Source organism: Tachypleus tridentatus, chromosome 10 (assembly GCF_004210375.1).
Source record: "Tachypleus tridentatus isolate NWPU-2018 chromosome 10, ASM421037v1, whole genome shotgun sequence".
Taxonomy (NCBI): Eukaryota; Metazoa; Arthropoda; class Merostomata; order Xiphosura; family Limulidae; genus Tachypleus; species Tachypleus tridentatus.
In genome coordinates this window covers 145,765,253-145,788,543 of record NC_134834.1, presented here as the reverse complement: position 1 = coordinate 145,788,543, position 23,291 = coordinate 145,765,253, and the positions used below count along the sequence as shown (strand labels likewise).

The 23,291-nt window shown below is 37.2% G+C and overlaps 1 protein-coding gene across 4 annotated transcripts in view; it reads left to right on the top strand.

Moving 5' to 3' along the window:
* LOC143230540 (uncharacterized) overlaps positions 1 to 23,291 on the top strand; it is a 116,457-nt gene that overhangs the window by 44,901 nt on the left and 48,265 nt on the right. For all 4 annotated transcript variants that reach the window (XM_076464291.1, XM_076464290.1, XM_076464288.1 and 1 more), the window contains one exon: positions 1,583 to 1,871. In XM_076464291.1, the coding sequence (XP_076320406.1) occupies positions 1,597 to 1,871 (275 nt within the window). In that variant the 5' untranslated portion in view covers positions 1,583 to 1,596. The remainder of the gene's footprint in view (positions 1 to 1,582; positions 1,872 to 23,291) is intronic.

The following is a 23,291-nucleotide window of genomic DNA, read 5'->3' as shown; positions in this document are numbered from 1 at the left end:
GGTTTTGTTCAGCCAAACACTGAGCATTGCATAGTAGGACACTAAGTGTTGTTTAGTCAGAACAATGAGCGTTGTTCGGTCAGACACTAAGCATTGTTCATTCAGACGTTAAGAATTGTTCGATCAGATACTGAACGTTGTTTATTCAGATACTAAGTGTTGTTCTGTCGTAACGCTGAAAGTTGTACAGTCAGAGCATTAAGCGTTGTTTCGTCAGCCCTAAGAGCTGTCCAGTCAGACACTGAGAGTTGTTCATTTAGAAACTGTTCGTTTGGGCACTGAGAGTTGTTTAATCAGAGCGCTAAGTTGTGTTCTGTCAGTGTTCTAAGCGGTGTGTTACATTTCGATATACTTGTCGAGGAGAAATAAATAAGATAGAAAGAACTGTATCATACAGTGTGCACAGCTTTCGCACTCATTTAGGCCCTCACTGTGGTATCGTGTCTTGTCTCGCAAGTATTCTGAAACGATGGTCCTACATTTATTCTTTAATATATGTTAACTACATCTGATTTATTCTAGATGTCGCTTTATGAGTGTGTGCGTAACACTCTGACCAATAAGTTTGTTCGTTTGTTTTTGAATTTCGCGCAAAGCTACGTGAGGGCTATCTGCGCTAGCCATCCCTAATTTAGCAGTGTAAGACTAGAGGGAAGGCAGCTAGTCGTCACCACCCACTGCCAACTCTTGGACTACTCTTTTACCATCGAATAGTGTAATTGACCGTCACCACGGCTGAAAGGGCGAGCATGTTTGGTGTGATAGGGATTCGAACCCGCGATCATCGGATTATGAGCCGAGCGCCTTAACCACCTGGCCACACCAATAGACCTACACTGTAATATTTCATACATTCGTATACAACGCTTTCAAAAGTTGAAACGTTACTTTGTTATTTATTGTGCACAACGGTTTAACTGATTGAATCCATAATTTTTCTGCCCCAAACAGATAACATTCTGTTCATTGCATTAATATTTATATGCACAACTGTTCTGCTATTAGGTGAACACTTTTCTTTCGTAATTTACAACGTTCCCTAGTTGCACTAACTCAGCTATTCCACACGTTTGTTCAAACAACTACCTGGTTAGGGGAGGCGCTTTATAACATTATGTATCCACAGTGGTATATATATATATGTACATATCTTACGGAAAACATTTTCGTAGGATTGGAAAAGATCTACGAAATAAAATTAAGGCAACTTAATATATCAGTTATATCACGATTTGTTTAAAGAAGTAAACAACTCGTTAAGCCATCTTTCTTATAATTTAAACTTTTCCTTTATGAGTGATGGCTTTATGAGTTTAATTTGTCTGAACTATTATCGCAGAGAAGTGGTCAGACTTTTTGTTCTTAGATTTCATATTTGACCATCAACAAGCTATAGAAACCCCCCTCCCGGAAATAGAAGTAGAATGTCATTATTTTAAATGTAAAAGGGAAACAAAAATGGTCTTACCTTACTCCTGAAAGTCCTTCCCCAGCATAATACGTTTCAAAGAGTTTTGTTTTGTTTCGTTACTGACAAGTTAACTCGTGTAAACTCGAGTCAATTTTCTCTGTTATTCTGTAGGATAACAAGCCATAATGAGAACAACAACTGCATTTCTACTAGCAGGCGTTGTCCTTTTGGCGTTTCTGGCTGACACCATAAACTCCAAGAAACACCAGCACGAGGAAGGAAAGCATAATCGCTGGGAACATAAACATCATGGCAAGAAAGACCACCATCATCACAAGATCAAAGGTCACGAGGGTAAAGTCAGTAATAAGTATGTCGGAATGGAGTACAAAACTGATAACACATTTTTTCATGATTTTGAAAAGGAAAAGAGGAATGATGAGAAAAACAAGATGGAAGAGTAAGTCTTGTTGGTTTGCTTTTAAATAGGTTTGAATAAAATATTTACTTAGTTAATTAACTCTAAGTCGTATTGGGATAAGGCTTAAGTTCTAACTTCGATTCCTTCACAGCTACAGTGTAGTATAGTTTTAAATCATCCTCAGTTTTTACTGAAAGATTTACTGGTATTTTTAGCTAAGCTCCCACTGGTAATGATTAATAATTAACGTGATTAAACCCTCCTCGATCCTTTCGTTTGAACCGTATTTAATATTTATTTTGCAACCGATCGTTTCTAAGGTTGAGTCCTCGCTAATTCTTAAGGTTTGTGTTTCTTTTTTTTAATCTCTTAGTAACTTTTTTACATATATTCGATGATCACACCATTTAGTTGTTACTGAAGAAAACTGTTTGTTCTTAAAGATAGTGACGAATCGAACGTTTTCTACATTTTCCAAGATAATGAAACTGCAATTTCAAGTTTCAATCGACGCATGTTTGTCTGCAACTCCATATTCATGGGGGACGTTTGGATGATAATTATCTAAACACGTAGCGACAAGATAAAAGAACCCTCGTAAAAATAACTTCTCTAGCTTATGTAAATAGCTTTGGTTTGCATTTCGCGCAAAGCTACACGAAGGCTATCTTCGCTAACCGTCCCTAATTTAGCAGTGTAAAACTAAAGGGAAGGCAGCTAGTCATCACCAACCACCGCCAACTCTTGGACTACTCTTTTATCAACGAATAGTGGGATTAACCGTGACATTATAACAGCCCCACGGCTGAAAGGGCAAGCATGTTTGGTGTGACGAGGGTTCGAACCCGCAATCCTCAGGTTACGAATTGAGCGCCTTAACCACCTGGCCATACCGGGCCTAGCAATAGAACAAAAATAGCTATGAATGTACTGTTTGTTCAGGTTTTCAACAATCTGAGTTTATATAGATTATTTTACACGCAATGGGTAGAACGTCAAAGCTTTGATGATTTTACGGGCCATTTATCTATGAACATTATTTTATTCTTGAGTGATTCATGAAGCAGTGTCAGAAACATAACAAAAAACAATAGTACCAAAGAAAACATAGATTTCTTTTTTATTTGTGATGGCGCAAGAAAATACACAAAGAACTGAACATAAAACTAAGAGAATTTAATATAATAGTATCTCATAAAAATAAATCAGTGGTTTGTATTGCAATCGTGGTATTCATATATATGCATATTTCTAGTTACATAGTGATTTGCAATCATATTGTTTTGTTTGTTTGTTTTGAATTTCGCACAAAGCTACTCGAGGGCTATCTGTGCTAGCCGTCCCTAATATAGCAGTGTAAGACTAGAGGGAAGGCAGCTAGTCATCACAACCCACCGCCAACTCTTGGGCTACTCTTTTACCAACGAATAGTGGGATCTACCGTCACATTATAACGCCCCCACGGCTGGGAGGGCAAGCATGTTTGGCGCGACGCGGATGCGAACCCGCGACCCTCAGATTACGAGTCGCACGCCTTACGCGCTTGGCCATGCCGGACCTCCCGCCTCAATGAAGCGCAAAGCAGTATACTCCCTCTCAAGCTCATTTGTGAATCTGTGACATGTTGACGCGTTTAATAAACAGGAAATATTTTGTCTCTTTTAGAAAGTCGGTGACATATTGATGGGTTTAGTAAATCAGTGACATGTTGACACGTTTAGTATATTGGTGACATGTTGACGCATCAGTGAGTCGTGGTTAGTGCGAGGATGTAAAACATATTTGTTAATATCGGATGAAGGATATTATACACACATATCAGTTGAGAAATGCAGTTATGAGCTGTGTAGGTGTTTACAAATGCAGTTCGATCGACAAAAGAAAATAGTATTCAAAGTTTTACACGTTTTAAGGTGTTATAGACCATCTTGGTATAGACTGTGTTCAAAATCCGTTTTGCTTTCTAATTAGGCTAAGCAGCCTTAACAACGATACATTACTTATTTAACACTCGTTTTTGCTTTTTAGGGATTCGTATATATATATATATATACACACACGGTTTGATATTAAAGTATTAGCATCACAACAAAGCCAGTGTCTCGAGTTCCACGTTTCTGTGAGAAAACGGTTTCCTTAAAAGTAATAGAATAATATTGAGTGATCTGTTGCTGTCCGTCAGAAGTGAGTTATGCTGTCAGTTTTCTAAGGTTCAAGGCTTACTGCGGTCAGACTAAAAATATTAGAAGCGCCCGTTCTACGTGTCTCAGATCTATGTGTATGTTCATACCAGAAACGATAAGCGTACTTAGTTATGCAGTGAATCTCCCAGGGAGATGATCTGTGCACCAGACCGAGAAGTATAGAAAAGCACATTACAAAATGACATTACCAGAGAGTTGTTGTTTTTAGAGTAAAGCTACACAGTGAACTGATGCAGTCGGTCCACTGTAGGATATCGAACCCTGATTCTTAGCGTTGTCAGTCCATCCCGCTGACTCATTACGGAACGTGCACAAAGCAATCTGAAATATTTAATGAATGACTGCGAACACACATTGATGCTCTTTTAGATTTTTAAATTCCTCCCCCCGCGTGGGGTAGCGGTAAGTTTACGGACTTACAAAGCTAAAATCCAGAGTTCGATTACCCGAGGTGGACACAGCAAGTACTCCAATGTGGCTTTGCTCTAAAACGAATAATATGTTGCTCCACTCCCACAATAGCACAGCGGCGTGTCTGCAAATTTACAACGCTAGAAACCGGGTTTCGATACCCATGTTGGACAGAGTACATATAGCCCATGGTGTAGCTTTACGTATAACTTCAAACAAACAAACAAATACATTATTTGTTTTGTTTTTAATATTCGCGCAAAGCTACTGAAAGGCTATCTGTGCTAGCCGTTCCTAATTTAGTAGTGTAAGATTAGAGGCGAGGCAGCTAATCATCACCACCCACCGCCATCTCTTGAGCTACTATTTTACTAACAAATAGTGTGATTGACCGTCACATTATAACGCCCCCACGGTTAAAAGGGTGAGCATGTTTGGTGACGGGGATGTGAACCCACGACCCTTAGATTACGAGTCGAACGCCCTAACCCCCGGACCGAAGAGAATATTTCGGGGAGGCGATTGGGGGACGAATAAAATACTTTGAGCAAACTGGTTGTGGGAAGTAGATAGTAAACCCATTCTATGACGTTATAATTAACAAAAACAATTAATTAATATTTTTTTCCTGCACCTGTTATATATCTGGTAAAAAATCACACATTTTCATCGATTTACTCTCATACTAAACATCTATTAAATATTTCATATTTATGTTGTTCATTTGGTTAGAAAAAGAAGCACATAATTTTGTATTATTTTCTCTTGAACTTGTGTGAATTTTATATTAGTAAAGCTATATCGGGCTATCGTTGTGTACACCGAGGGGAATAGATACCCCGAATTTTTAGCATTTCAAATGCGAATTCTCACGGCTGTCCTACCGCGGTAACCCAATCACGTGGCAAAGAGCTCATGTATTTTTAACATTATAAACAAACATTAGCGCCACATAAAGAAAAATTGTTGTACTGTATTTATTATTCGAAGTTTCGGGTGAGTGGGTGGATTCGGCGTTTTATGGCGCAAAGCAACTAGGCTATTTGCGCCCTGAAGCTTCCTTTTCAAATTTTAAGTTACCCCTAGTGGCACAGCGTACGTCTGCAGCCTCACACCGCAAAAATTCCGATTTCGATGCCCGTGATGGAAAGAGCACAGAGAGCTTTGTGCTTAATTCTAAAAAACAAACTTTTCATCTTCGAATGATAACCTCTAAAAAAAAGGGGGAGGTCAAAACTGAAAGTTGGGGCAAAGAATAAAACAAATATAACTTTTAATTATTTATTTTTACCTGATGTCTGTGTTTCATTTTGCTTTTCAGATATATTTAAATTGGTATCCCTTCTCTAATTAAATTTAGCCAACGTAAAACAACTTGGTTTTTACATAGTTTTTGTTTTTAATAAAGTTATTCAAACGTGTTACACGTGCTAAAGCTTTTAAAAAGAGCGTTGCACGTGTTCACACAGAGTTGAAACGGGTGTTGCTAGTGAATTTATGAAAATAATGACACAGCCACAACTGTCTGATTTACTAGCTCTCTTAGGGTCACGCGAGGTCCAGTAGTTGTTGTTTTGAATTAAGCGCAAAACTACACAGTGGGCTATCTCTGCTCTGCCCACCACGGGTATCGAAACCCGGTTTTTAGCGTTGTAAGTCCGCAGACACACCGCTGAGCCACTGGGGGGCAGGTCCAGTAGCGTAACTGAAGACAGCTATAATTATTCGTATTATTTCTCTAATAAGGAAAACAATATTTGAAGTTTGGCGGTAAACCTCCCCTCCCTAGAAACTAATGAATCGTTTGGAATTTGATTGTATTAACTACTTGAGTAATCGCCATCAACTTGAGCCAATCTTTTGAGCTTACCTATTTCCTGAGTCACTGTATCATTTTGAGCTACCTTCTCATTATCGTCGTAACTTTTTAAGCTGTCTTTAGGTAATCTTCGGATTTTTTTCACCTGTCGTGATAAAAACACCGTATCTTTTTTATCCGTCTTTACAAAAACACCGTATCTTTTGATCCATCTTTGCAAAAACGCCGTATATTTTGATCCGTCTTCACAAAAAACACCGTATTTTTATCTGTCTTTAGAGAAACATCATATCTTTTCTATCCGTCTTTTCAGAAAAACCGTATCTTTTGTTTCGTCTTTAGAGAAACATCGTATCTTCTGACCTGTCTTTAGAGAAGCATCATATCTCTTTTATCGGTCTTTTATAAACACCGTATTTTGTTCACCTGCATTTACAGAAACATCATATCTTTTGCTCCGCCTTTACAGAAACATCGTATATTTTGTTCCGTCTTTAGAGAAACACCGTATCTTTTTATCCGTTTTTACAGAAACGCTGTATATTTTGTTCCGTTTTCAAAGAAACACTGTCTTTTGATCTGTCTTTAGAGGATCGCCGAACCATTTTGAGCTGCCTTTACTAAATCACCTTATGTTTTTTTATGTACTTTTTACGGAATTACCGTATTCGTTTCGGTTACTATTGTATCTTTTCGGTGTTGGTTAACAATATGTGTTATCACTTTATTCTTCCATTATTCTAGTCCTTTTCTTTTTGTTACGTCATGTAACAAAAAGTTGTGATTACGTCAAAAGTGTCAAACTTATCGACTTCATCATATTTTTATATCGACTTACTTTATTAAAGAAGCAGTAGTAACTCGCATTAAAACAAAAATGTTTCTTATTTAAAGACGATAGACGTTGACTGAAAGTGGTTGCCATTGTAAATCATAATGAACATCAGGAGATTTAGAAAAAATTTCATCTTACGTATCGCTTCCTAAAGTACAAATACCGCTGAATGCAGACTTCACGGCATTCCTCGGCTGTCCGGAATTCTTGGTTATCTCCAAAGCAACAAGAACCAGTGGAAGAACGAAACGTTTATCTTCATGCACCAATGCACGTGAATATTGTAATAATTTCTGCATGACTAAACGATGTTTGGATATTTTTGCAGTGAAAGTTGCAATTTGGAATTTATCGTCTAAATACAGCGTGTTTCCATGTTTTCAGCACCAGGAGTGTGGCCAGGGTTTAGGCCAAAATTATCTTGTGTTTTTTGGTGTGTTTTCCTTTGCATCCAACGTAGTGCAGAAGATAATTTGAGTAAGAATCGTTTGAGAGTTTTCAAATATGTACATCTTCGAGTAACTCTGAACTTGCACTGGAGTTTCTTAGATTATCGTATATTATAGAACACATTCCTCGTTTTCCGTACTTACCACACGTAATCTCACCAGTCGATGACATTTTTGCTGTCAATCGATCAAGTTTCTAAGTAACAACAACACCAGGGTTATAACAGCAAAGGAAAATCAAGATGGCGGAACCAAGTAAAACACACTTCTATGAATTTCGAATGTTCACGGCGTAAGTATCATGTTTCGTTAGTTTTGTTATAGCTAAACATAATTAACTAAAGTTATTATGTTATCAAATATCTTTGGTTAAAAACTGTAAAAAATAAAAAAATAATTAAAAATCTTCTGTAACGGTTAAAAAGTTTGAACTCTTTTTTTTTTTCTTTACACGGTATCTTATATTTAATAATTAACGTGTAAAAATAGGTGTATCTTATATTTAATAATTAACGTGTGAAACCAGTGTATCTTACATTTAATAATTAATGTGTGAAAACAGTGTATCTTACCTTCAATAGGCCCGGCATGGCCAGGTGGTTAAGGCGCCCGATACATAACTTGAGGGTCGCGGGTTCGAATCCCTGTCGCACCAAACATGCTCACCCTTTCAGCCGTGGGTGTGTAATAATGTTACGGTAAATCCCAATATTCAGTGGTTTTGGTTTGTTTTGAATTTCGTGCAAAGCTACACGAGTAGCCCAAGAGTTGGCAGTAGGTGGTGATGACTAGCTGCCTTCCCTCTAGTCTTACACTGCTAAATTAGGGACGGTTAGCACAGATAGTCCTTGTGTAACTTTTCGCAAAATTCAATAAACAAACAAACTACATTTAATAATTAACGTGTGAAAACAATGTATTTCACACTCAATAACTAACTTGTGAAAACAATGTGTTTCACACTTAACAGCTCAAGCAATTAAAGTGTCAAAACAATCAGTTGTGAAATTTGAAACTAAGTTTATTTTTTTTACTGTAAACCGTTATTCTTTGTCATTATCTAATTCTGTGAATCAACAGCAAAATCTTACGCATGTTTTGTTGTAAGGTTTAACAAAATTCTATCATAAATATCCCAGTTCTCTTCTGGAGTAAACATTATGTACCGTACAAATAAACAGCTTCAATGCACGATTTTTAGACATGGATTGATCAGTGTAATTTGTTTTCGTCTGAATCGTCTGGTATTTCTGCTTGGAACAACATGGACGTCTGGTAGACCGAAACAAAACATCGAACAAGCCTTTTACTCTCCTTTCTATGAACTACAAACTGGAAAAGAATGTATGATAACTGTGTAAATTTGTTTTGTTTCTTACAATAAACGGAACATAATTTTATTTCTTGAGGGTCATCTATCTCAGATTACAACGAATAAAGGTCAGAGGCGTTAAGGATAGTTAACCAGACATCGACACTTGACATAGTTCTTGTTATGCATTTTCTTAAGTCTTTTTCGTGCAAATTCAACACAAGGCGGAGTGTTACGAATCAAGCTCGAAAAAATGATCGAATAACACCAGATGTCTGTAACTGTTGTCTACATAAAACCACCCTTCAGTATTTGTTTGTAAGACTTTGGAAACCATCGCAAAGTTAATACGGGGCTATTTGCACTAGCCCTTCTTAATTTTGATTAGACAGACTTTAAGGGAAGACAGCTAGTTAATAGTAACCACCGCCAACTCTTAGGTTACTCTACTCATTCCGAATGGTGGATTTTATCGTCTTCCTCAGTTTATAACCCATGTTCAGCACGCTGGCCATGGCTGTTTCAAGACCTAAAGGTTGGAAGTTATAGGGTGCTGAGTTTGAAATATTCAAGATGAGGAATGTTTGTTTGTTGGTTTAATAAAGACTTTTCGTGCAAGACTTCATAAAAAAAACTATGCTCACAGCTACCCCTAATTTCTAAATATACTATTCAAAAAAAAGAAACGCAAAAGGCAAAATTTGAGACAAATTGTTAACAAGTTTATTCCGGGTAGTTCTGTTTGACATGTGTGAAACTGCACATTCACTGCTGAACATCCAAAGTCTGCAAAGGCGAAGTCCACGCTCACTAGTTGAAGTTTAACGTCACTCAACGTCAATAACGAGTATGACCCTGTGAGCATCAATAACTGTTTGGCATCTCCTGCCCATGGAAGCGATGAGATGACGAATCACATCCTGTGGAATGGCTGTCCATTCAGCCTGCAAAGCTGCTGCAAGCTGAGGTAGAGTCTGCGGATGAGGTTGTCGCCGTCGCAGACGTTGGTCCAATTCGTCCCAAAGATGTTCGATGGGGTTTAAATCTGGTGATCTGGAGGGCCAGAGAAGAACATTGATGTTGTGGTGTCTCAAGAAGACAGTGGTGAGTCGGGCTGTGTGAGGACGGGCGTTGTCATGTTGAAAAACGTCGTTGACGTTCACCATGGGGCCTAAGAATCTCGTCGACGGTTGCGTACGGTTTGAATTGCGAAATCCTACGCAGCCCTGGTATGGTTGAGGCAGTAAACGTCGCAGTTGTGGTCCTATCCCGAAGGTGACGTAACCGGATGTAGCGATCTTATGCGGGCATGGTCACACGAGGTCTGCCAGATCGTGGACAGTCACAAGTTGATCCATGTTGTTGGTGACGATTCCATAGCCTTGTGATGGTGCTTGGGTGGACATTCACAGCTCTGGCAACATCTGATCGAGATTTGCCTGCTTCCAATCGACCAATGGCGTTGTTGCGTTGTGCTTCAGTCAGTCTTGGCGTAACTGTATTGCGTGTCGGTGGCTTAACACTGAGCTATGGAAACCGAAAACCAGTCACTTTTATAGGGATTTTGCACATGTTGCACTTGCAGAACATGCAGATCTCTCAAACAAATTTATTGGACAAGAATGCGTTTTGGCGAAAAATCCGATGTTTTCCTCCGTTTTCAAAGTACACAACTTTTATTGTCATTTTGGTCTGACAATCAGTGCCTTAACACGTGTAACATTACATACTCTGAGCTTGTAACGTTATTACATATATTTCTCTTTAAAATAACAAAAATATCCTTTTGCGTTTCTTTTTTTGAAGAGTATATAAAGAACTCCACGCACACAGTTATCCCTAATTTCGAAATATAAAGAACTACATGCTCACAGCTAACCCTAATTTTGAAATCATAAACTATAAGGAAGACAATTAGTCAATGTTACCCACGACTTCGGCTACTATTGTCTAATCAACTAGTGGAGTTGAACTCTTACTATTATAACGCCCCACTAGTTCCAAAGTGTGTTGTATGTTTTTGAACCAGCGAGCATAAAATCTTCAGAGTCCCAGTCGATATGATTTTTTTAATTGTTGAAATCAAGAGGAATGTGTGATCTTGCCATTAGGGTGGGGCAGAAGAACCTTTTAACGAACACGGTCATGGTTGTTCATGACCTATTATTCTTCTGCGTGAAATCCCATTTTTACCTAAACACTTTTCATACAAGCACAACCCTCCCTATCACTTTTAAATCTGGGTTTCATTCATTGACGTATAAGGTGATGTGTTTTTACTGTTGCGTAAACAAATGAACTTGAACTACAGGCAGCTAGCCTGAAACCATTTCATTAGTTGAGTATTTTTCTCTTTCTTTGCTCCAGTAAATTATAATCCTAAGCTTCATAGTCAAAGCTACCACAACGACTGCTAGAACACTAACTGCCACAAGAGGGCGCGTTTATATACACCTTTAACAATATGTGAGTAATGTTTGTTTTTTGAATTTCGAGCAAAGCTACACGAGGGTTATCTGCAATAACCATCCCTAATTTAGCAGTTTAAGACTAGAGGGAAGGCAGATAGTTATCATCATCCACCGCCAACTCTTGGACTACTCTTTTACCAACGACTGAAAGGGCGAGCATGTTTGGTGTGACGGGGATTCGAACTTGCGACCCTCATACTACAAGTCGAGTGCCTTAACCTCCTGGCCTTGCCGGGCCCGCTTGAGTAATGAGCTGTAATCTTTTTATACAGAGATTACTATGTAACTAGATTGAATTCTGGTTATTCAAATACTTGCTGATGGTTCACAACGTTCGAACATAGTAAAGAAAACACACCTTCCATTATATTAGATTTACTTGGTCTTTTTAGCAAAGAATTAGTAAGTTTAGAATTAGAGAAGAAACAGAAAACTCGAATTTGTTAGAGAAATATGTAGAAATCAACAAATTCAGGAAAAGCAGGAATATAAATATGTTGGAGTTTGTAAGCGAAATGTGATTTGTTTACACGATGAAGAATAGTGTAAAAGCCCAGAGTTGTTGGAGTTCTTTACTGTGATATGAATACGCTTATAACTGGAGGAAAAGCAGAAAAACCGAGTGTCATTGAATCTGGTTATTGCAGCGCGAACGAGCTTTCGTCAAGGACTAATGCTTTATGGCAGGAACCCTCAAACTGTGGTAGTTCATGGAGCTAAAAGTCATAATAACCAATATTTAAGCTTTCCACGTACACATACATACAACTCTCCTCGCTTAAAGCCCACCAGCGGCACAACGGTATATTTGCGGACTTATCAACCTGGTTCGAAAACCCGTGGTGGGCAGAGCACAGATAGCCCATTGTGTAGATTTGTGCTTAATCCTAAAGAAATAAACCGACCGCTTATTCTTCATGAACTCCAAACATGATGTTAAAAAAGGCATGAACCTGCGTGCACAGCTTTTCAAATGGGAGACAGACGAACTCTCGGAGAAACACCACGGTTCGCAACATATATATATAAAGTTGTTGAAATGTTTGTTTCGTTAGACGTGCACTTTTAAACTATTAGATAAGAAATAAGATCAATTGAAGTCTATTTAAAGAAAACGAAAGCCTTTGGCATCTGTTTGTTTGTAATTAAGCACAAAGCTACACAAACGGCTATCTGTGCTCTGCCCACCTCAAGTATCAAAACCTGGTTTTTAGCATTGTAAGCCTACAGACATACCGCTGTGCCCTTGTGGGCCCTTTGGCTTCTTTTACACAAGTTCTGCAAGCTACATGTTTTACGAACTAGTGATAATCCTGACTTCACAAATAATGCTAAACAATCACTTATTTGTTAACTTTTCTTCTACTTACGGCACTTCTCGTATTTCTAGTATTTCGTAGAAACAAAACTATATTCACAAAACTGTAACAACAGACAACTCGACTGACAAACTCTGCAAGCGAAACACCATTAACCGACGCATAAATCAATTTGTTATTCACTAATTCAGGTTTACTTATGTTTTTACATCTTTCAAATCATTTTCTACACTTTTATGAAAGTTCGAGATATTAAACCATGCGCCGAAAACGTGAGTAGAACTTCCTACCGGCCATAAGACAATACAAACGTCTCAATTAAAAATAAATAGTAAACCAGTATCTCAACTCGTTAGAAAACATCAAATTTCTAAACCGTTAAGATACATTTACAGTTGTGTACATAATTTTAGAAAGAAAAAATATTATTGTAAGCAATTTGCTTTCATTATAAAATCGTAATTTCCTTATATTATTTAAACTTAGATATTATGTATGAATTCCAATCCATTATTTGAAACTGATCAATCGACCCATAACTTCCAGTAACACTGACTATACAGTTGAAGACTATACGTATTCAAAAAGCAGCAGTTTCAAAGCTCAAAAAAAAAAAAAAAGTTAACTTTAAGCGCCATCTATATTCAAACAAACGAAGATGGACAATATATATATATATAGTTGATATTTATTTTACTAATTCCGCTGTATATCTATGACACTTACTGCTCCAAGCTGGCTGATTGTCTATTCAGTGGACAGTAAATATCTCGTATGTTTCTATTCTTTAATTAATCATGGACATCATTAACTATAACAATATTAATTTTAAAATACCCAGTCACTATCGTATGGTGCGTAAGAAATTAAAATTTCATTGTTGTTGGTGCTGTTTTTAAAAACCTCATACCAGCAGTGTAGCTTTTCTGACCCAAAATAGGCTTAGGTATTTTTAACCCACTTGTTTATAGAGGTCGCTGTGAAACAAGTTCTTATTAGTAACTTTCATTCGGTAGATTTTAAGGAATTACATTTGATTGTTCATACTCTTACACAGGGGTGAAACAAAGCGGCGTCATTTCATGCTGATTTTTTTTTCTTTGTTGTTGTTATAGAAACAGTGCTAGAGGTAATTCTGTTGTTATGGAAACCAAGTTAAAGATAAATCCGTTGTTATAGCAACCAGCCTGGATCTTCTTTAAACACAGGAAAATATCGTAGCTTGGGAATAATTATACAAGATGTTACATTTCACAAAAAGTGGATAAAACAACCGAAATTATCTTCGATTTCTCTGTAAAATACTGAAATACATAATTTTAAAAGTTCTTAGGAATTTAATAATCAGGTTTCATATAGTTCCTTTCATATTTTACATTTGGACAAAATCAAAGTGTTTTGAGATTCGTTAGTCAAATGACAAAACTATTATGTGCAAGACAACGTATTCTGTATTTTGTCTAATTACAAAGTTGGTAACTTATAAATGCTAGTAGACATTTCCTGTAGAACCTGTATTTAGTTTAATTACAAAGTTAGTAACTAAGAAATGCTACTAGACACTTCCAACAGAACCTGTACTTAGTCTAATTACAAAGTTAGTAACATATACAAACGAGTAGACACTTCCTATGGAACCTGTACTTAGTTTAATTACAAAGTTAGTAGCTAATAAATGCTAGTAGACACTTCCTGTACTTGGTTTTATAATTTTATGTACCTTATGTATAATGAGGTAAAATGTAAAGATGGACTTATCTCACACACGTAGAAATAGATCATCGCTTAATGTAGGTTTCGAAACGGTATTATACCTGATTAGAGCAATGTTCTAGAGGTTGGACGCTTTCACTAATTATAACATGAGAAGAAAGTTGTGCCACAACTTTTTTAATTCAGCTGTTTTCTTATGACTCCTGGTTAGTCCGTACCCTACTGTATCCAGACATATATATGTGATATATAGCGTAACTCAGGTTTAACGTGACGCATTGATAAGAAAATTTATCTGTTTTGCTTGTTTCTTTCTTAATTTCGCGCAAAGCTACACGAGGGTTATCTGCCCTAGCTGTTACTAGCGAGCATGTTTAATACGACCGGGATTCGAACCCACGACCCTCGGATTACGAGTCGAACGCTTTAACACGCTTGGCCATGCCGGGCCCCAGTAATGTTGTTTGTCGACATTTCCTGTAATTATGTTTATGTCTCAGTAAAAGAGCCGTTATCAAATGTTACCTCAAAGTTTCGTTTCGTTATATTCTTGCAATAATGTTATTAATCGACATTTCCTGTAATTATGTTTGTCCCAGTAAAAGAGCCATTATCAAATGTTACCTCAAAGTTTCGTTATATCCTTACAATGATGTTAGTCGACATTTCCTGTAATGTTCGATATATGGTGTTTGAATGATTTCAAATAATGTAAATAGTATGTACTCTCGTACTAAGTATACACACATTAATTTAATCATGAAGGTTAAAGACCTTGTATCATTCACAATTACCAATTATCGCCAATAATATTAATTTCGGAAACGTTCCAACTGTTGATTACAAAACATTTTATTGTTAAATTATTTATGATTAGCGGTGTTTACAATGCAGATACTTAATATTAACCAAAGTTGGGGGATAAACTCTAAAATATGAGGCACAGTTCGGTTAAATTCTCTGACGTTCCGTTACATAAACTTACCAAATAACTCGTGCAGATAATTTGGATGATCCTGAACTAAGGAAAGGAGAAACTTAGGCTTTTACATTTAGCTTCGAAGTTTCCATTAAAATAGGTGACTGACCCTACAGCGATGGTCAGAATATTTATTATTTTGTAGGAGTTTATTTCAAAAAGAAGACAAGAAAGAGTTGAAGGAATAGATAAAGGCAAAATATCGCAAAGATACTTCTCTTTCTTTTTATCGAAACTTTGCCCCAGGCTAGTCCGTGTCTTATCTCGTTTTGGTCAGTGCATATACTTTTGAGAAAAATTAGATATCCTTTCGAAATTGGCTGCTCAGCTGATACCACTAACGATATCTAGAAAAGCGCCCGGAGATTAAAGAAATAAAAAAATCCAGAAACCTAATGCGAGAGAAACCAGATAGCAAAAACGTGGGAAAGATATTTATGGTTTATGTATGTGCTTAACTTCAAAAACAAACAAAAATGTTCACAATTAACGCCCCTCTCTATTTATCCACGTGTGTGACAGCAATATTAATCCAACATGCAGTCGACTTTTGTTGTTGTAATTTTGATTTGAACAAAAAAAACACAGACGCACACACTTACTAGCACAGAAATCAACAAATCAAATGTGTATAATATAATCCGGAACTGCACAAATACTATAATTAGCGCCCCCCTTGCAGTTTGCAACGCCTCCAAAGACGTTAATTAGGGAGACAAAAACGGTATTCTGAAACTCAATTTCACATTTATGTTCATCGATACGTCCAACTCCATTGACACGGGCACTTCTCTCCATTAGTTTGCCAATTCCACCATTTGTTCCTTCCTCATAATTAATTTAATTTGTCGATTCTTTAATTTAATTAGTCATTTCCTTTTCGTCCATATTTCATATGCTAATTCATTTTCGTTTCTCTTTCATTTTTCCCTCTGAGTTTACAATTTTTGAATAATTTGTCTTCAAATTTACTCATTCGTCCTTAGAGTGATATTCGACAAACAAAATTTGGACTAGTAAGGTCTGCGCTAAAACTTGAAAGATTACCAATTCTATTAGCATCTGCAGCGTTATGTTTAGTTTCCAGGTAAACATGCAGAACGTATAGCATGTTGATTTTGACCAGACTTTCTACTCTGAAATAGCACACGTACCTTGGAGCAAGTATATCGATATACTTCACAACTGCATTAGCCAGTCATGTGAAATGTGTGTACCGTTCATCACGACTTTCAACGCTAAAACGCTCTAGTTTTCAAATAGATTAATGGAAAAGCTTTTATCGCAAGCGTCTTAAAACTTCTCTGCAACGGAAGTTTTGTTTCGTGAAAGAAAAACTGTACCACTTGAGCTATTTTCTTTTCCCTCATTCTTCAAGTTTGAATCGCTTCTGAACATGTGAGAGTTTCGAAAATTTGTAACATGCGCGTTTATTCAACCAGAATTTTACCTAAAAACTATGCAGGGACAGCTATTTTAGTATGATTCTATAGCAGTGGTTCTTAACCTTGTTGGAGGTACTGAACCCCGGAAGTTTCGTATTTGCATTCACTGAACCCTTCGTAATTGGAAAAATAAAATATGAATTTTTTCAAATTCAAAACATAAGTAGATATTTTATTAGTGCACAAAAATGAACCATGCATCATTTGCACACAATATCACTGTGTTCGAAGAACAAAACCAATAAAACATGAATTTCACACAAAAACAAAAACATAACTCAATTAATATTTACTGCAAATCGATGTGACTTTTGCTGTTGCCTTTCAGAGACAAGTTCAGAAATGTGCGTCTTCACCTTGGCAAGTGCCATTCTCATATCATTTTCGCAACAAAGTCTGTTCCTTTTCTTCCTTTTCATGTCTACCATCCTCGAAAAGGATTGCTCGCAAAGATACGTTGTAACAAACGGTATGAGTATCTCAAGAGCTTTCTTAGCAATAAGAGGATACGCTACGATTTGGTGACACCAAAACGTTGAGAGCGTTGTTGTTCTGAAAAGTTGCTGTTGAACATCGCTCTGCTGAAGTTCAATTACTTCGTCGAGGTATTGATCATTGACATCTGCTGTTGCAACACTAAACGTGAACGGCTGTCTCACTCATGCTGGATATGACTCTCTGGTGGGGAAGTATCCGTCGAGAGACTTTGCGAGCTCATCTAAGTGCGTGGCAATTGCTTGCTTCAATTCCCCGGGTACAGAAATGTCTCCGATTTCAGACACATCTTCGATCTTACTTACACAGTCGTCCAGCAGGGCAAAGTTTGCGAAGTTATCATTCTTTGTTCGTCGTTTCCATAATGGTAGCTTTTTTTTGAAAACCCTTCAGGTTTTCTTCCGCTTCGTTAATGTTGACTCCACCGCCCTGCATCTGTTGATTGAGATGATTGAGATCATTGAAGATATCGGCCATGCACTCCAAAATGAGAATGAACTCAGATTTTTCGAAGCAATCTGCATGACAATGTTGGTGCTCTCGCAAAAACAGGGCTTATTCCACACACATGGCAAAAACACGATTCAGCACATTTCCCCGGGATAACCACCGAACGTTAGAATGGTACAGAAATACCTCGAATTCGGAGCCCATTTCATTACACAGCTCTTTGAAGATGCGATGCTTCAGGACACTATTTCGCACAAAGTTTACACTTTCCACTACAATTTTTAATACTTCTGCCAGTTTTGAAGGCAAGGTTTTTGTTGCCAACGCATGCTTGTGCAGAACACAGTGCGTTACAATGATGTGTGGTGCATCGGCTTTCACCAGCGCACCAAAATCACAGTTTCGTCCAAGCATGACTGGAACTCCGTCCGAACAAACTGCAGAAACCATATCCCACGAAAGATCGTTGTCTCTGAAGAAGTCATCCACAAGTTTCTTCACGTCGGCTGCCTTGGTTGTTGTTGTAAGAGGCTTACAAAATAAAAAAATCTTCTTTTATCTCGTCGTTCTTCACATAGCGCACGAATATAACAAGCTGGCTTAGACTGGCAACATCGGTGGTCTCGCCGAGTTGAAGGCTGAATTTTGCTGGGCTTGAAATCAGATCTGCAACTATTTGAGCCAAGATGTCATCGCTCATGTCATCTATTCTGCTGCTGATGGTATCATTTGAAAGAGGAATTTGGAATAACTTATTTTCAGCAGCGGTTTTTCCAGCATGATATTCGCCATATTCAACACAGCTGGTTTTACGAGTGCTTCACTAATGGTGTGTGGTTTGCCATGCTTTGCGATCAAGTACGCAACTTCGTACGATGCTGTGAGGATCGGTTTGTCGATGGGTACAAAGCCGAGAACAGGCAAAGTAGCCTTTTCATCGAACCTGGCTCCTTTACCTTGAATTCAGCAAGCGTTGTGTTCTTGTATTTCCCATCTACATGCAGCTTTAGGGAGTGTTCTCTTAGTTTTGCCGCTGCTAGACTAGAATTGCTCAACTTGGCATTGTAAATCATGCATTGAGGACGCTGACTCCCATCATGTTCCGTTATACACGAATCCATATTGTACTATTCGTGTAATATTCGTACTATACAGTATGAAGGGATTGAAAGATTAGGCAAAACTCACAAATGACGTACGATTACTACAGTCACAAGTCGACTGCTAAGCGCACGAAGTTCCCTGCAGTATATATATTAAGGCCAAGTGATGTGACGTGTTCAGCCACAGCCAATGATGGCCAAGTGGAGCATGACGTCATGAATTATACGAGTGGGGTGAACGGAACGGACACACACACAGTGTGTGTGTCTTGACCTCCGCCGAACCCCTGGGGTTCGATTGAACCCAGGTTAAGAGCCACTGTTCTACAAGAATATGTTCAGTGTTTTCACAGTTTGTGTACAAACATCTCTACTAGTCACAGTCCAGTGAACTCAGCTTATTTTTCCAGTCTTTCCACAGAACTTTCGGCTTCCTGAGGGTAGTTAGATGGGATTTGTTCCTACAGGCCTTACCTTCACATAAGATCTTGACTTAGCATATTCTATGCCTTGTACCACACACACTTCCAACACAGAAAATCCTGACGGAGCTTACTCTAAGCCTTTTCCAAAACACACTTTATACACAAGAAATCCTAACAGAGCTTATTCCATACCACTTTCAAAAAACATTCCAGACACGTGGAGTTTTGGCTGAGCTCAGTCAAAGTTATTTCTTCTCCTTTCCAGCACAAATAATCCTGACGTATATTCTATGCCTCTTCCCTCACACACAAAATCTCCTGAAATAAGTACGCTGTAATTACAATTAAACGCTTCATTGGGAATTAATTGTTTTAATCAGCCATGAATGGACTAAACAAAATATACCCTAATGAACCGATGAACCTTTTCATATCTTGAAACTTTCCACATTCACAATGTTAAGTTTTCCCACTGTCACTAGGAATGTTCCCATCATGAAAAAATATTCAAAAAACAGTATAGCATTATCATAGGCAGCATGGTCTGAACTATCATACAGGAACTGCTTTTTTTTTCTTCTGGAACACAAACATCATTAAGTTGTTTTTAATTATTCACTAAGCTGAGTAATTGATTTTTAAACCAGTTTAAGATAATTTAATATGTAATATAACATAAAGGCTTCCTTACATACACCTATTAATCTAAATAATACGTATATCTGTTCATCTACATCATATGTACATTTAGAGAATGGGCAATTGTGTGAAGCCAAAAGAGTTATTGTTTATTTTGTTGTTTTCTATTTATCTTTAATGTTTCCGTTTTCATTTCGATAGAAAAAGCTGTTCTGGTTTTGTAAATACCCTTCTGTTGGCCATATTTGTTCGACAGTCATTGAAGAATAAAACTTTAACTTCTTTTGCTTAACCTCAAATCACGTGATGCAATTCTTTGAAAAACAACTTCATGGCTTCTGGAGTTAAATAAATTTATAATTTTCCAATATGAATATACGTAAGGATTATTTAAAACAAATAAGACAAGATACACCAGTTTGTCACAAACCAGGACAGTAACATTTATTTCTTTAAATCAGGAATACGGTTTGGTTTTAATTTTGCGCAAAACTACACGAGGGTTATCTGCGCTAGCCGTCCCTAATTTAGCAGTAAAAATTATAAAGAAGGCAGTTAGTCATCACCAATTCTTGGGCTACTTTTTTGACCAAAGTATAGTGGGATTGACCATCACAATATAACCCCACACGGCTGAAATGGCGAGCATGTTTGGTAGGATAATAATTCGAACTCGTGACTTTAGACCGCGGATCAAGCACCGTAACCACCCGGACTCAGGAAATTAAGAAGTAACATTTTTGTTTCTTGGGGGGAATGCTTATAAGATGGACCAGTTTATCAAGGATGGGAATAATAACATTTACTTCCTTAAATAAGGAAAGAATGTTCTTGTTCCTTAGGGGTATATTATATGAGATAAACCAATTTATCATGGACAGGGTTGATAACGTTTACTTTTTCAAAGCCAGATCGAATACAGATATACCGTCTTCTTAGTTTATAATTCAAACCTGATTCATCGTTTGAAATAAACTACACTTATAATTTCAAATGACTCGCGTCATTCTCACCAGGACACTTGAAACATCTTTAGCTAGAGGAAGAGTTCTCTTTTGTGTCCAGACCTTTGCATTAAATTTCTTATTGCATAAACTTAGATTTCAAACGTTTTTTTTTTAGATGTTCTTCAGGCATTTACCAAAGTGTAGAAACCATGCATAACGACATACGTCATGAATAGCTCAGCCAGAGAAACTGAACAATTAATTCACTCTGGTGGAATTGTATAGTATTGAATAAAACTAGGTCCATATCTTTTAAATAGGGTGTGTGCGTTCATATAGCCAAGCCACATTGAGCTATCTGCTGAGTTCACTGAGGGGAATCGAACCCCTTATTTTAGCGTTGTACTAGCGGGAGACCTTTTAAATAGGAAATAAATGACATATGAAAGACAAAAATGAAATTGGAATCTTCTGATAATTTTACGAAGACAAAAAAAATAACAGCAGAATTTTCTGGTGTTTTTACCGTTCCGTTCATTTCCCCTCGAATCTGCAGACATATATAGGTGTTATTTAATCATACGAAACAGTAGCAAACCATTACCCACCTTTATGTGGTACAATTATAGATTGTGGGATAAACCTGCACGTTGGGAAACACAACAGCCAGCTCAACGTGGCGCCTCAAGGCTTTATGATTACTGCAGTGAATATTGGCAGGCACGCTACTATAATCTGCACCACATTTCCTTGATTATAAGTAACCTGCCTCGTTATTCTTTGTGTTGTGGATTGAAAACATTCCTTAGTTTATTTTTATTTTTACCTTCCATTTATTTTCCTTCTTCTGCCTCTAGGTTCATTAATTTTATTCAATCCCAAAACCTTTTTTTAGCGTAGTGCTTTACGGAATGGCTCTCAGTTTTGTTGTTGTTGTTTTTCAGGTACAAACTTTTAATTCTAGTTCCATCATTTCTTGGCCGATTTGAAATCTAATTATAGTTTTTAGACTCACGAGGTCAACCCCTTTTGATTGATATTTAAGACAACAACAAAGGTTTTATAAATCAATTCACTCTAATCTTGCCTAAAAGTAATTCTAAGTACCGCGGCTGTTGAAGGTTTTGTCTTTAATTCTTTTTTTAATTTCGATTTTATTCCGAAACAATAATGCTTATGACACTAAAATTCGGCGTTAAAATCCTGCAGTGAGAAGTTGTAAAAAGCAACTTGAGACAAATGTAAAGCGTTTGGTTATTGGGTTATATTTGTAGTTAATTATTTTGGTTCTTCCTTAATTACATACATTGTTTAAAATAATGGCGCTATTAGGTTGTTGGGGATAACGCGAGTACAAGATCTCTCGCAGATCTCGCTTTATTTCTGCAAGTTTAAAAACTGTTTGAAGATGGCTTAATTACGACCACTAATTATTTATCTAGTAGATACTTAAGTATCATGTAAACTCCCAAGCCCCTGACTCGATCTTTGCCAAGAACCCTATTTGCCCATTGCATGGGACCTAAACGTATAGCTATGGCCCACAGTCAACAATATATTCCACGTAACACTAACAAAAGGCAATTTGATACGACACTAATAACAACAATGATAACAGCTCAACTACATTAGACGTAACTTGTGCACGAATAAAGGATTAAACACACATAAAACGTTGATGTATTGCACAATAAATTTTCTTTTATTTAAAATGGGATGCCCCCCCCAAAAAAAAAAAATGCATCGGCGCACTGCTGTTTTTGTCCATGTGTTATAGAAATCAAGTTCTGCACAAGCAATTGATTTTGTAATGGTTTGTGTACTTATTTTGTTTCGCGGACTAGATGGCGCTGGAGATTGTAATTATCCGTTTAGGTAAATTTATTGTTAACTTTTACATCCAACTATTAGTCGTTAGGTTGAGGGTTTCGAAACATGTAGGGCAATTTGAGGGTTATACCTTCGTATTTAAAAAAAACACTAAAATTTATTGTGCAGTAAATAAACATTGTTTCTGAGTTTTTAATATTTTAATAACAATTTACTTATGATTAATTTCCAACACTGAGAAGGCCTTGTCGTTTAGCCTATATACTTGTACGAATTAGTAAAATCCGCGCTATGAACGTTATCAGTATAAACCTGGTAGTCCTAACAGGCTTCCGGAAATATGACATAAAGGTGAAGATAAATGACTCTTGTTGGTGAGTTCTGTATTTATATTAATAAGCTCACATATTTCAGGTTTGTTCGTTTAAAAAGTACGTTCAGAAGCTCTTTCTGTCAACTAAGGATATAAAAATTTCTCCACGTATTACGTTTTTTCCCGGGAGTTGGAAGGGTGAAAGTAATACCAGTACTTCATAAATAATTCTATAAGAGACGGTATTTGAAGCTACGTTCCGACATGAATCGTATTTAAATTCTATAATAGAAATGCGAT